The sequence below is a fragment of the Cnephaeus nilssonii genome, assembly GCF_951640355.1.
Source record: "Cnephaeus nilssonii genome assembly, chromosome: 3".
Lineage (NCBI taxonomy): Eukaryota > Metazoa > Chordata > Mammalia > Chiroptera > Vespertilionidae > Cnephaeus > Cnephaeus nilssonii.
In genome coordinates this window covers 3,895,015-3,910,200 of record NC_137074.1, presented here as the reverse complement: position 1 = coordinate 3,910,200, position 15,186 = coordinate 3,895,015, and the positions used below count along the sequence as shown (strand labels likewise).

General features: G+C 47.9%; 1 protein-coding gene across 1 annotated transcript in view; it reads left to right on the top strand.

Moving 5' to 3' along the window:
• The first annotated feature begins 2,455 nt into the window (after nucleotides 1–2,455).
• The window catches only part of VPS26C (VPS26 endosomal protein sorting factor C), a 30,636-nt gene continuing 17,905 nt past the window's right edge, over nucleotides 2,456–15,186 (top strand). The window contains exon 1 of the mRNA XM_079766709.1: nucleotides 2,456–2,577. Within this exon, the coding sequence (XP_079622835.1) occupies nucleotides 2,521–2,577 (57 nt within the window). The 5' untranslated portion in view covers nucleotides 2,456–2,520. The remainder of the gene's footprint in view (nucleotides 2,578–15,186) is intronic.

The window sequence follows — 15,186 nt, the reverse complement described above, 5'->3', positions numbered from 1 at the left end:
TAGTCAGCATTCTTGCTGATTTATTCCTGTGTGTATTCATGAGGGAGCAAGATTAAAGGCAGAGCCCAGCTGGCGTGGCTCAGTGGTTGAGCATCGACCCATGAACCAGTAGGTCACGGTTCAATTCCCGGTCAGGGCACATGCCTGGATTGCAGGCTCAATCCCCAGTGTGGGGTGTGCAGGAGGCAGCTGACCAATGATTCTCTCTCATCACTGATGTTTCTACCTCTCTCTCTCTTTTATCTCTGAAATCAATAAAAATGTTTTAAAAAGACAGATAACAGAATGGAGAGGCCCCGGGACACCCTCCAGTCCAGCTTTTTGTGTGGCAAGAATGTGCATTTCTCAGGAGTCAGATGGACTCGTAGGAAGATAAATGGTCTTGCTGGACCCTCGCCCAGGAGACTGGGGATAGTACTGCTGTGTGCAGGCAATGGGATGATGGGGAAAAAAATCAAGCTGGGGATGGCTCTCCCATTGAAACTATGGAGAGAAGGACCACCAGGCCTTCTTATTGTGTGCCCCATGAAGGCAGTTTCCAACGAGGGCCAGTCATCTGGAGAAGCAGGTATCTCAGTGGTAAGAGAACTGCAGCACTGGCCAGTTAAGAGATCCTCGCTTCAATATAGCATCCAGGCCTTGAAGAAAACATGGAGGAAGTGTCTGAGAGCCAGAGCCATGCTTGCACCTTCTCAGCCTAAGGATCTCAGGTCCCACCCAGGCCATGCCACAGACACTTGGACATGTTCTGATTTTCAGTAACTGAAATTGACCAGAAAGTTCCAGTATCACCAAGGTGTAGTTAAGGGACGGAAAACAGCAGTGATTGGAGAAAAGTTGTTTTATGCTTGGAAGCCATCACACACCATGATGGCAAAAGTGATTCCACTGATAACTGCTGGAACTGAAGTTCTTTGCATGCACCAGCATCCCATAAAGACTGTGTACAACCGACAGAGATGAGTGCAATGTGGCACGCCTGTCCTCGAGGAACAGGAAACGTTCTATGGTAAAGTAAGCATAAAGCAGGTTTGCCGAAGCAAAAGGCTAGCCAAGGTGGATCCTGGCTTCATTTCCTGTTTCCTGGCATTGTCTACTGAGGTGGATATTTTCCCGGTTGGAAAGGATGGGTGAGACTGGTGGAGAGGGAGGGATCCATCTCTTGAATTGCAGACAGACAGACTGAGATGACTAAGTCCCTAGTGAATTGTTTTAGATTTGCTGAGTTGGAGTTGGCAGGAAGATCGCCAAGGCAGAGACGGAAGCCCTCAGGGCAGAGAGGAGCTGAACACTGGAAATCGGGAAATACCGCTTGGAACAACCTTCAAAAGCAACTGCTCCGTCACCGCTGTCTTATAAAATACCTTCCATTCTCGAGAGGGAGGCACTCGGGACACTTAATTCATTAAGTCGTTTTACAGAACATTTCTTCCGTAATCCTAGAAGTAATGCCGTTTACAGCACATCTCGGCACCCAGGCATTTCAAGAAATCATTAGTCCTCCTTCACTTGACCGCTCTGCTTACTGGAGATGTCCTCGTTTAAAACCCTCACGAGGGATTTTCTTCCCACAGACGTAGTATGTCGCCTAACGCGGCATTGCTGCCCGGCCCGGAGGCAGTGCTGCCCCCGGACAACGTGTGACTTGCGTCCGGTCCCGTCAGCTCCGGCGGGGAAGGAAGAGGAGACCGGCAGGTCCGCCCGCCTTTGGTCCCCATCGCCGCGCACGGCCGGGACCCAGTCCGGTGAGCCGCGCCTCCCCGCACTCTGCGCCCGAATATGAATATTCAACACCCCGTTCCGGGCGCGCGCAGGGGGAGTACCCACAAGTCCCCGCGCCCGGCGACCCCGCGCCACGGCTCGGAGGGAGGCGAGGTCACCGCGCGCCCCGAGACCTTGGCCCCGGGCCCGGCGGCGGGGCTGGGGCCGCCGAGACACCCGTCAAGCGGCGCTTTCCAGGCCTCGAGTACGGGGCCGCGGGCCCTCAGAGCCCGTGGGAGACAGCGGGGGAGAACAGGAGAGGACGAGAGGAGGAAGACGGGGAGGGAACGCATCGCCCCGCCAACGTGCCTTCAAGCCAACTCACTAGTGCGGCGGCTCTGCGCGCGCGGCATGACGGGAGCCTGGGCTCCCAGGCGCGGGCTGTTCCCGCGACGCGTCTCCGGCACCGCCCCCGCCGCGGCGCACGCCGGGAGCGCCCTCCTCCATCCTCGTAGTAAACGGGCGAGAAGGAGGGCACTTCCGGCGTTAGGACTGTTTTTAAGGAAGGGGCGGGGCTACTCTGGTCCCGCCCCTCACGCCCGGCGGGGGCGTGACGAAGAGTGATGGTCCTCCCTCAGCACGCCCCTGCGCCGGAAGAAGGAAGGCGGGGAATCGATCCGGCGTCCGGCGCGAGATCACGTGACGCAACTGCCGACGGAGAAGAGAAAGGGGTGTGGCCCGTGCGGGAGGGGCGGGTCACCCCTGCTTCTCCTCGGGTCACGTGTGGCAGGAAGTGGCGCCTGCCGCGGCGTTTTCGGGATGGGGACCTCCCTGGACATTAAGATTAAAAGAGCGAACAAGGTGTATCACGCCGGGGTAAGTGGGGTGGGCGGGGCCTGCAGGTTTTGTCATTTCCAGGATCCCACGCACATCTGGGTGTCCCTGGGCGGGACGGGGGCGCGCCGCTGGCTGCCCCACCGAGGGCCCCCACCCCCGGAAGAGCGGCCCACGGGGGGCGTACGGGCCCGAGGGGCCGGCGCCGGGCCTGCGGTGCTAATCGCTGGGCTCCTTGGACATCCGGCTCCGCCTCGGGCCCGGGCCTGAGCTGTCACAGGGAGCCCTGAGACCTCACCCCTCTGCAGAGATCTAATGAAGAAAGGCAGAATTCACCTTCGAAACAGAAAATGCACTTCAGGCTGAGGTCGGCTCTAACACTGTACAAAAGTGACTCATTTCTCTGGTTTTATTCTTCGAATAGCATACAGAAAGAATGGCATATTAAAATGCAAGTAAAAAAAATCTTAAGTATGCCATTAAGTTCTGTGCCACTGGCCCCTTAACCTCCTCGGGCCTCAGTTTTCTATTTGCAAAATGAAACTGTTGCAAGGTTCCTCTACCTCGGGGATCACCAACCCTTTCTTTTCATCAGGGTCCATCACCCTGGGTTTTTTTTTAATGTGATTGTCCAGGTCCCACTCCAGCGATACCAACGATTCCATTGTGCAGCCAGGGTTGAAATCCCAGTTGCTCTCACTCTGGAATAAAATTGAGAGTAGTGGTCAGTCACATGAATGCAGCTAGGTATCAAAAGGGATAGAATAAAATACCAGGCAAAGATCATGAGTGGATGCTAAAAGCTTTGGGTGCAAAGGTATTGGGGAAACCTGATATTTACACGACTCAAATAGTCACCTTAATTGCAAAAGGAAAACACGTTTATAATGAAAGGATCTGGTAGTCATCACCCTAATCAAGCCCAACAGTGACCACCACACCTTACCATCACCACTAATGAGACTGGCATACGTTCTGTTATAACAACAGGGTTCTGGCATGACGCACAGAGGAGGACACCACTCACCTATGCAGTATTTCTGCCAAAAAGAACCTAAACCAGTTCATAAGGAAACAATCGGGCACATCCAGAATTAGGAATATTCTATTAAGTAACTGGACTGGATTCTTCAAAAATGTCATCATCTTGCTTGGCCGAGGTGGCTCAGTGGATGAGCGTCAACCCATGAACCAGGTGGTCACCATTCGATCCCTGGTCAGGGCACATGGTTGCGGGCGCAATCCCCAGTGGGGGTTGTGCAGGAGGCAGCCCATCCATGATTCTCTCTCATCATTGATGTTTCTATCTCCCTCTCCCTTCCTCTCTGAAATCAATAAAAATATATATATATTTTATTAAATGTCAATGTCATGAAAAAAGGAATTTTCCTAGATTAAGAGACTAAATGGATATGACAACCAAATACAAGGCATAATTTTTTTATTTTTTTTAAAATATATTTTAATTGATTTTTTACAGAGAGGAAGAGAGAGGGATAGAGTTAGAAACATCGATCAGCTGCCTCTTGCACACCCCATACTGGGGATGTGCCCGCAACCAAGGTACATGCCCTTGACCGGAATCGAACCTGGGACCCTTGAGTCTGCAGGCCGATGCTCTATCCACTGAGCCAAACTGGTTTCGGCACAAGACATAATTTTTGATAAATAAATTTAAATGTGGACTATTAATAGTTTTATATTGGTATTAAATTTCCTGAATGTGACATTCATATTTTGGTTATGTAGGAGAATACTGAAGTATATAAAGGTCAAGTGCCACAATTACTAAATTTTAAATGGACCAGCCATAAATGGTTCCTCTCTATTCCTCTCTAAAATCAACAAAAGTATATTCTAAAATAATTATCATAAAATATGGTACAAGTAATAAAAAGCACATTTAGAAAAGATGCAAGAAATGGAATCATGAAGTTGACCCAGCCGAAAGTCTTGCCCAGCTGGGCCACTCCTGTGGGTGGCGGATGAAGGTGGTGTCAGCTATGCCCATCTAGTGCACATTCTTTGGTGCCATTACCAGGACCGGAATCTGCAGTTATTGGTTTATGGCAGTGTTTCTTAATCTTTAGTCATTTTTGCACTTAATGCATTTGACACTAATGCGATTACACTAAATACATTTTAAAGGAGACCTTACATGGCGATTGTCAAAGAAAAACCAGTATAACTTCCATGTAGATGGTTGCTATATATTTTTTAAAATATGTTTTTATTGATTTTTTAGAGAGAGGAAGGAGAGGGAGAGAGAGAAACATCAATGAGAGAGAAATATCAACATCGATCAGCTGCCTCCTGCAAACCCCCTACCTGATTTGAACCATGACCTCTTGGTTCATGGGTCAACGCTCAACCACTGAACCACACCGACTGGGCTATATGTATATATTTTAAAAGCCAAATATATATATGTTGTTAATCTGATTAGTTGACAAAAATATACCCCTTGACGTATGTGCCTGTGACTCACGTATTAGACTTCTGATGTGATGCAGGGAGGTGGAGTAGGAGGCCAGCACTGTCCTGGCTGCTTCCTGAGCTGCAGGTGGCAGGACCTCTGCCGGCTAGTCCCTCGGTGCGGTCTCCGTGCCTTTGGACGGTGCATGTTTTGAGTGTAGTTTGCACCATGGTTGTGAGCAGCGTGCCTTTCTTTCCCACCCTCCCTACTCGGAGGTGTCTGCAGGTGGAATGAACAGCATACAGGTTTTCAGTGTTCTCTGTACACCTCAACAGCACTGCTAAAGATTCACTTCCTGAAGATTTGACTCATCGGTGGCCAGCACAGTACCTGTAATTCTCACGGTTTGCTTGAAGTGGCTGCCACCTATGTTGGCCTGTTCCTTAGGTCATAAGTGATTGTTATAGAAGTGAACTGTGTTTGTCCAGGTAACCCGCTAGGACAGTCTTATGTTCTACTGAGGACCTGGCAGACACTGGTGTGGGGTTTTGTCATCTCACTCCCATTTTACCAATGAGGAAACCGAGGCCTGCACAGGTTGAGGAATTTACCCAAGGTTACAACTCACGAGAGTCAGTGTCAGCTCAAGTCAGTCAGATTTCAGAGCGTGTCCATCCAGCACTATTATTCTCCTCCCTGAGAGTGGCCATTTTTATGCAAAAGGGTAAATTTTTAATATAGAAATAGTTGTTATTAATTTCCTAAGAGTGCTATAAAAAGCATTGCAGTATTTCAGTAAAAATCGCTATGACTTCTACTCAGATGATTCTGTACCGTGTTTAGAGTATCTTAGTTGTGGAAGCATTTGAAAATGGCTTTGGTTCCGTTTGTCACCGGAGAACGTAAGTTACGCTTGGATTTAATATTGACGTTTGGGTTTTTCCCTAGAAAAGGATGCTCATTCACAAAACGATGGAGTTTTGTTGTTGTTTTATCACAATTGAATAATTTTTAAAAATATAAACATATGTGCCAAATTAACAACTTAACATTTTACAGAAGACTGGAAGTGAGAAGTTAAGTCTTTTCTTCCTCTTGCCGACTTTCTCTTCTGTCTCTGGGTATCCACTGAAACATGTGTACTATTCCAGACATTTCTTATGAATAACAGGTGTACATGTGTATGTATATACACACACACACGTACACACACACCCCTTGTTCTTTTTGCTTAACAATGTGTCTTTGTCTTGGATGCCTTTCCTTATTACATCTTCATCAATCTCATTCTTTTTTTCTATTGTAACTTAATCAAAACAAATCCATTCAACCAATGTTTACTGATCTCATGAGGCCTACAGGCCAGTAGAGAAAGATAGATAAATTTGGAACATAAAAAATAGATAAATACGGATAAAGTGCATGTATGATATGTGAGGGGCACAAAGCAGGTGTTGTCGTTTCGGGGGTAAGGGAGCTGGGCTTCATTGAGGTGACCATGCTTGAATCTGGTTAAGTTTTCTCTGTACATCTCTGCAGCATTGGTACAGACTCAGTTACTGACGATTTGGCGCATTGGTGGCAAGCGCAGTCCCTGTAATTTGTGTGTAACATGCACCTGTGATGTCTTCTCCCTGAGAGTTTCTCCCATTGAGTCCAGAAACTTGACTTGTGTTTCCAGAGCCCCACGGATGGTATGATGCAATCAGGAATGTGATAAAAATTCCCTGATTCCGTATTTCCAGCTGAAGTTGTGATTTCCCAATGAGAGGACTTAGCATCTAATCTAATAATAGACAAATATGCAAATTGACTGCACCTCCGCTATGCCCAAGCCACGCCCACCAACCAATCAGGACGAATATGCAAATTATCCAAACAAAGATGGCGGCTAATTTGCATATCGCGACAGCTTAGAAAGAAGCCAAGAGCTGCAGAAGGGAGCAAAGCTGCAGAGAAGCAAGCAAGCCGGGGGGAGGAGAAGGGAGGAGCGGAGGCGGGGCCGGGGGAGAAGGAAGTTGAGCAGGCGGGGCCTGGGGAGAAGGGGCGGGGCCGGGGGAGAAGGGAGGAGCGGAGGCGGGGCCAGGGAAGAAGGAAGGAGAGCGGGCTGGCAGAGAAGTTAGAAAAGCAGGGGGGCTGGCGGAGATCGCAGGGCGGGGGACAAGGGAGGAGAGCAGGCAGGGTGGGGTAGAGTGCAGCAGGAAACCCTATTGCAGGATTTTTCCTGCAACGGGAACGCTAGTTGTTTTATAATGACGTAAACTAGCATAGCCCTTTGCAACTCACAGTGCTTTCATCCTCACAGATCCTGAAGAGGCGGCATTTCCCCCCACGTTATGGCTGAAAAGGCTGAGGCTCAGAATTCAGTGATGTGCAAGAGCACCGATAGGAACAAATACTTGAAATCGTGTCCTTTTATTCTGAAGTGCAGGACTCTGCCTTCTCTGGGTCCTAATTCTCATCTGTGGGATGGAGATGATGCCCACTCAGAGGGTTTGTTGTGAGGATTAAATGAGATAGTGTTTTAAAACATTTATTATAGAGCACAAATTGCCAGTTATAAAAGAGTCACAGGGATGCAAAGTTCAGCATAGGAAATATAGTCAATAATACTGGAATACCTACGTATGGTGCCAGGTGGGCACTGGACTTACTGGGGTGATCACTTTGTAAGGTATATAAATGTCTAGTCGCAATGTTGTACACCGACACTAATACAATAGTGTACGTCAATATTGAAAGGTAAGTCTTTTTAAGAGACACTTTTTATAGGTTCTGACTCCAGTGGTAGGTGGTAGAGGTACCATTAAGCTTTTCCACGATGTCTTTTCACACTCAGCATGGCCTGTCTGCCCAGTGTTCATTAAGTTGTTATGTACGCTGCACGTGGCACAGTTAGAGCTTATCAGACGCTGTACCGGTTTTTGGATGTCCCTTCATGGTGGACTTGGGGAAAGGAGGGCCAGTGACCGAGGCGATCAGATAGATGACCGCATGGTTGGCCCTGAAGCTGAGTGGTGTTGGGGTTGCCGTGTCCTTTTTCGCTTGGCGCAGTAGATGTGTTCTTGACCAGAGTTTGACTCAGATGCGTTGTGGGTTATGTTATTTCAGTGCGCCCGCCAGAGGAGCTTATCAGTTAAGAGAACCCTGCAGTCCATCTTTTTGTAATGTAAATACACTTCATTTGTTTTTATAAATTCAGAATGTTTAATATTCTTTAATCCTGGCACACGTACTCATGAAAACGGCACTGTTAAATATTATGGTTGTGAAAAACATAAATAAGAGATTTACTGCCCAGCAGAGCCAGGTTATGGTGATGAGGGATTTATGTACTGAGGGCTCATTGCTGTTGCCACAAAGAAAATTCCTACGCACATCAGTCCATTGTTATGAAGAAAAATTGCAAAGCTAGAATGGTCTGAAAAACATAAAAGCCTGTTTTACTTCATCTTACTGGATTCTTGATACATAAATGGTCAATTATAGTGACTGCTGTGGCAAGGACTTAGGGTGTAAAAATACAGATCTTTGAAGCCCTGGCCAGGTAGCTCAGTTGATTAGAGCGTTGATCCAATAAGCCACGGTTGCGGGTTTGATCCCCAGTCGGGGCACATACATGAATCAACCAATGAATGCATAAATAAGTGGAACAGCAATTCGATGCTTTCTTTCTCTCTCGCTCACTCTCTGAAATGAATTAAAAGTAACAATACAAATCTTGGAGCTGGGAGGGATCTCATTTTGTGGGAGGTGTGAACCTTCAGAAAACACAGTCTTCTAAACTTGAAGTGGGTCTCCCTTCACACTCATAATCAAATTCTCCTGAAAAGGTTTGTCTCCTAAATCATACCCTAACCCAGTGGTCGGCAAACCGCGGCTCGCGAGCCACATGCCTCAATCAGGTTGAGGACGTTTTAAGCAAAGGCCAGCTTAGGAGTACCCTAATTAAGTGAATAACAATGTACCTACCTATATAGTTTAAGTTTAAAAAATTGGGCTCTCAAAAGAAATTTCAATCGTTGTACTGTTGATATTTGGCTCTGTTGACTAATGAGTTTGCCGACCACTGACCTAACCCTTACATCATGCCTGAGAGGCATTTTCAGAGTTAGCCAAGGCCTGTTGGAAAACTGGGATGTAATACAGTTATCCGTGTAGTGCTCCGTTTGGTGTTTGGTGCCGCGGGCCTGGTGCGGGCCTGAGCTTTGGTCAGCCTCCTGGCCACTGTGGGTGTGTCAGTTTCCAGACTCCGCAGCCTCTGGTAAGTCTCAGCACGTCACGGCCACTTGACCCTGGCAGGCTCTGGACTTTGGCAGGGTGGATGGATTTTTCTCTGCCTTCCTCTCGATGCCAAGTCCCCAGGCCAGACGTCCTGACCTCGCATCATCCTGGGTTCAGCCCTGTGTGGCAGCCTCCGCCTTCCGCCAGGTCCTGGGTGATTGTCCCCAGCACTGAACTCCTAGCGGTGCTGCTCCAGGATCTCATTTTGTGGGAGAGATGGCCCCTCTCTTCCTCCTGTGATTCCCCCTCACCGACCCCTTTCCCACTGCTCCCCGGCCTGAGTCAGCAGAGCCTGGCTTGTCTATTCTGTAGCTGGTCGCTGCTGTCACCATCTTGCCTGACCCTGGTCTTCCTGTTCCTCTGAACCATGTGCCTCCCACTCCCCACTGTCCTTTGGGCTGAGCTGACCCCTCCTTGACCCTTCTTACTCCCATCACTCTAACTGCACCTTTCCTCCCTCGGCTCTGCAGCCCCCGCTCCCCCTGGCCTGCCCTCTGCAGCCCCCTCTCCCCCTGGCCTGCCCTCTGCAGCTTCCGCTCCCCCTGGCCTGCCCTCTGCAGCCCCCGCTCCCCCTGGCCTGCCCTCTGCAGCTTCCGCTCCCCCTGGCCTGCCCTCTGCAGCCTTCTGTCACCCCGGCCTGCCCTCTGCAGCCTTCTGTCACCCCGGCCTGTCCTCTGCAGCCTTCTGTCACCCCGGCCTGTCCTCTCATGGTGTCTCATCTGCCATCTGCCCTTTAGCACAGGCATGTTCCAGGAAACTGTCACTTGAAGCTGGTTTACCACCCGCTTTCCATTTGACTTCAGCTACGTTCTGGGAGTTTTTGTGTGCTTTTTTTTTGAATTATATTTTTATTGATTTCAGAGAGGGAGAGCTAAACATCAATGATAAGAGAGAATCATTGATTGGCTGCCTCCTGCACGCCCCTACTGGAGATCAAGCCCACAACCCAGGCATGTGCCCTGACCAGGAATTGAACCATGACCTCCTGGTTCATGGGTTGACACTCAATCACTGAGCCACACCGGGGCTAAATATTAATCACTTTTAGAATATGACCCTGTTGTCAAGAAAGTAGTATAAGTGTATATCCTTTTAACTTGATTGTCTCTGTGGGCTTTTTAGTTGATCACATACAGTAGATCCCTCTTTTCAATGCACAGTTCTTTGACACTGTAATCACCATCACAGTCACAATGTGGAACAGTTTTGCCACCCCCAAAATTCCCTGTGCCCTCCACTAGCCCTGGCAGGCACTGACTCTTTTTGATCCCTGTAGTTTTTCAGAATGCATATAAATGGCATAAATATCCTACCTAATAAAAGCGTAATATGCAAATTGACCCTAACTCCGCTACACCCACAAGCCACGCCCACAAGCCAATCAGGAGCAAATATGCAAATAAACCCAACCAAGATGGCTACAGCCACAGAGAGCAGGAGGGAGGCTTGGGTTTCCCCGGCAACAGAGGAAGCTAAGCTTTTCGCCTGCCCTTACGGGCCTAAACCTCCACTCAAGGCTACAAAGTTTCAATTATAGAAGGTAAACAAATCCAAACAGAAATGGCGGCAGCTACGGAGCTGGAAAGAGCAGGAGGCAAGGGTTTCCCCTGGCAATGGAGGAAGCAAAGCTTCTGCAGCCCTGGCTGGCCTAGGCCTCTGCTCCAGGCTACAAAGTTTCAATTATAGAAGATACATCAATCCCAAGAGAAATGGCTGCCGGCCATGGAGTGAGCAGGAGGCTTGGCTCTGCTCCAGGCTACAAAGTTTCAATTGTAGAAGATACATAAATCCCAGATACCAGGGCCTCTGCTTGGGTCGCCAGGGGGTGTGGCCGGCCTGCAAACCACCACAGGCCCTTCACCCAGGCTGCCCCACACCCCAAGGGAACCCCCACCCTGATCTGGGACACCCTTCAGGGCAAATCAGCTGGCCCCCACCCTTGCACCAGGCCTCTATCCTATCTAATAAAAGAGTAATATGCAGATTGACCATCACTCCAACACACAAGATGGCTGCCCCCATGTGGTCAAAGATCCTGGCCTCATGTGGACACAAGATGGCCACCACAAGATGGCCAGCAGGGGAGGGCAGTTGGGAGGGACCAGGCCTGCAAGGGAGGGCAGTTGGAGGCGATCAACCCTGCAGGGGAGGGCAGTTAGGGGTGACCAGGCCGGCAGAGGAGGAAAGTTGGGGGCAAACAGGCTGGCAGGGGAGCAGTTAGGCATCAATCAGGCTGGCAGCGGAGTGGTTAGGGGATGATCAGGCTGGCAGGCAGAAGCGGTTAGGGGCAATCAGGAAGGCAGGCAGGCGAGCAGTTGGGAGCCAGCAATCCTGGATTGTGAGAGGGATGTCTGACTGCCCATTTAGGCCCGATCGGGCCTAAATGGGCAGTCAGACATCCCTCGAGAGGTCCCAGATTGGAGAGGGTGCAGGCTGGGCTGAGGGACAACCCCCCCTCCGTGCACGAATTTCGTGCACCGGGCCTCTAGTGATTATATAATATGTAAGCTTTTGAATCTGGCTTTGTCAATTAGCACAATACTTTGAGACTCATTCAAATTGCTGTGTGTATTACTAGTGTGTTCCTTTTTAATCAAGCATGTCAAACTCAAAGGCTAACACAGGCCAAATAAAAAAGGTTTAAGTTTATGTGGGCCGCAAAAAAACAAAAGCTTCAATTTTCATAGAAACGTAGGTTTATTTCGATAGAGACATGCTGAATACAAAGGGCTGGAATAAATGAGTAATCGTTAACATAAAATAATAGAACATTTTAATAAAAATTCATATATTTTCTTAAACATTAACTTACCAGACACTGAATAACTGCACAAATTAGTAAGTGTAATGCAAATAAACCTATTTTTCTTGTTCTCCGAAAGCGAAATGTTTTCTGTTGCGCACACCAAACAAGTCAGTCCAAGACTAATGATGTGGCCATCGGCTGCTAAAATATTCACTGCTAGTATTAGTGGAGAGAAATGGTGCGCCTGTGCATAAGGCACGTAAGGGAAATGAATGCAACACAATTATAGTAATCAGTCACTAGCGAACATTGTAGTTTGTTATTAATCTATATATATAAAAGCCAACTGGCCCATCAGCCAGAAGCTATGACGTGCAATGACCACCAGGAGGCAGATGCTCAACGCAGGAGCTGCCAAGCTGCAGTGACTTGGCAGCTGTGGTTCTTGGGTGATGCACCCGGAACCAGAGAGGAGGGAGCCCAATTCTGGGCACCCGAGAACCTCCCTCTCGCAATCCGGGACCCCTCGGGGGATGCCGGAGAGTTGGTTTCAGCCCAATCCCTGCAGGCCAGGCCGAGGGACCCCACTGGTGCACAAATCTGTGCACTGGGCCTCTAGTTATGTATAACAGGATATTGTAAAAATTAAGTTACAAAATTTTTATTAAAACATTTCTTACATACTGTTATATTGGCTGGGCCACAAAAATATCCTTGTGGGCCGCATGTTTGACATGCTTTTTTAAAAATATATATATATTTTATTGATTTTTACAGAGAGGAAGGGAGAGGGATAGAGAGTTAGAAACATCTATCAGCTTCCTCTTGCACACCTCCTACTGGGGATGTGCCCGCAACCAAGGTACATGCCCTTGACTGGAATCGAACCTGGGACCTTTCAGTCTGCAGGCTGGCACTCTATCCACTGAGCCAAACTGGTTAGGGCTGACATGCTTGTTTTTAATGCTGAGTCATCTTCCCTTGTATGGATGTACCACTTTTCATCCATTTACACATTGAGGGACATTTGGGTGATTTTGAATAAAGCTACTAGAAACATCTGTGAACAGATATTTTGTGTGAACGTAATCTTTCCTTTCACTTGAGTACAATCTAGAAATGGGATTGCTAGGTAGCATTACCTCCATTTTAATGATAGATTGGAAACAATACATTCTCTTCAAAATTCACTTTTCTACAACATCACATAATATTGGCCATTATTTACTACCTGGAGAAATCTCTGGTGATCGTGTATTTTTCACACAAGATGGGAAACAGTTGTTACACAGAATAGTGGAGATGGGGATACCTAACAAGCTGAAATCCCTAATGTTTCTGATTTTCGTTTCCAACCAAAATGGGTCTCTGAGTGCCACTAGGAAGACTAGAGTGTTTCAACAAGCAATTACTTGTCTAACTTGTGTTTTCCCACTTTGACTTACGATTTTTAAAAAATTTTGGTTAATTAATGCATTTGATTCTGTCGGTAAATGAAAGGGCAGCTCACTGGATGTACGTGATCTCTAGACCAAATGTGGAGTAGAGTCCAGGTGATTCTAAGCGTTTCTGAACCGTGAGGAAGGACGGACTTGTTCAGGTGCGCAGAGGCCTCCTGGGAACAGCGGTGGCTGTTGTGGCACATCGTGCTGCTGGGACCATCAGAAAGGGAAGACGTTGGAGAGAGAATGTCTGGGACAAACTAAGAGGCTTCCACTTCTCTGGCTGTTGTGTTCAAGTCCAAAGAGATAATCCAGAGAAATGTGACTTTGTAGCATGCAATCTTGACATCTCTTCCGAGGAAGACCACTATGCCCACAAGTTACCAAATTTTTTAAAATATATATATATATTTTTAATTGATTTCAGAGGAAGGGAGAGGGAGAGAGAGATAGAAACATCAATGATGAGAGAATCATTGATTGGCTGCCTCCTGCACGTCCCACACTGAGGATTTAGCCCACAACTGCCTACAACCCGGACATGTGCTCTGATTGGGGATCAAACCGTGACCTGGTTCATAGGTCGGTGCTCAACCACTGAGCCATGCCAGCCGGGCAAGTTACCAATTTTTAAGGGGCTTAGAATTTTGTACGTTTAAGACTAGAGGGCACTCATTCTGTAAAGATTAATTTATTGTGTTAATAGTTAACCAGTTCACTAGATTCAAAATTCATGTTTCAATTTTTAAAAAATATGTTTTTTATTGATTTTAGAGAAAGAGGAAGAGAGAGAGAGAGAGAGAGGGGCATTGATTTGTTGTTCCACTTACTTTTGCATTCATTGGTTGATTCTTGTATATGCCCTGACTGGGGATCCAACCCTAAACCTTGGCATCTCCAAACAACACTCTAACCAGATGAGCTATCCGTCCAGGGCTCTGCTGGTTCTTTTTTTTTTTTTTTTTTTTAATATATTTTATTGATTTTTTACAGAGAGGAAAGGAGAGGGATAGAGAGCAAGAAACATCGAAGAGAGAGAAACATCGATCAGCTGCCTCCTGCACACCCCCCACTGGGGATGTGCCCGCAACCAAGGTACATGCCCTTGACCGGAATCGAACCTGGGACCCTTCAGTCCACAGGCTGACGCTCTATCCACTGAGCCAAACAGGCTTTGGCTCTGCTGGCTCTTTTAATGTCACCTTCTTGTAGGAGATGAATGTATTCCTAGACCAAGCCAACTGAGGTTTTCTATGTGACCTTGTTTAATCTACCTCTACCGTACTTTCCGGCGTATAAGACGACTTTTTAACCCAGGAAAATCTCAAAAGTCGGGGGTCTTATATGCCGGAAAATACGGTAGGTTAGAAAAATCTCCGACAGTGTATATCAGATTGCTTAAAACCCAAATACCGTATTTTCCGGCGTATAAGACCCCCGACTTTTGAGATTTTCCTGGGTTAAAAAGTCGTCTTGTATGCCGGAAAGTAAGGTACTTTTCTTCTGCCGGTGAGATAAGCAGCTGGGGGAGGTGCTCACAGGGCAGAGGCCGCAGTGCCTCCCACTGCTGCGGAAGGAGGACTGCTTCCTGCTTGGGGCACATTTGTAGGATTCTTCTTTGGGGTCTGCCTCCTCTGCTCCTGAAAACCTGACCAGCTTCTCCAGCGAGCCCTCGCCTTTCAGAAGCTGTTTCTACAGCCATGGCCTTGTTTTGGCTTCTTCCTGCATGTGTGCCCCCACCTTCGCTCTTTTTGTAGCTCCTC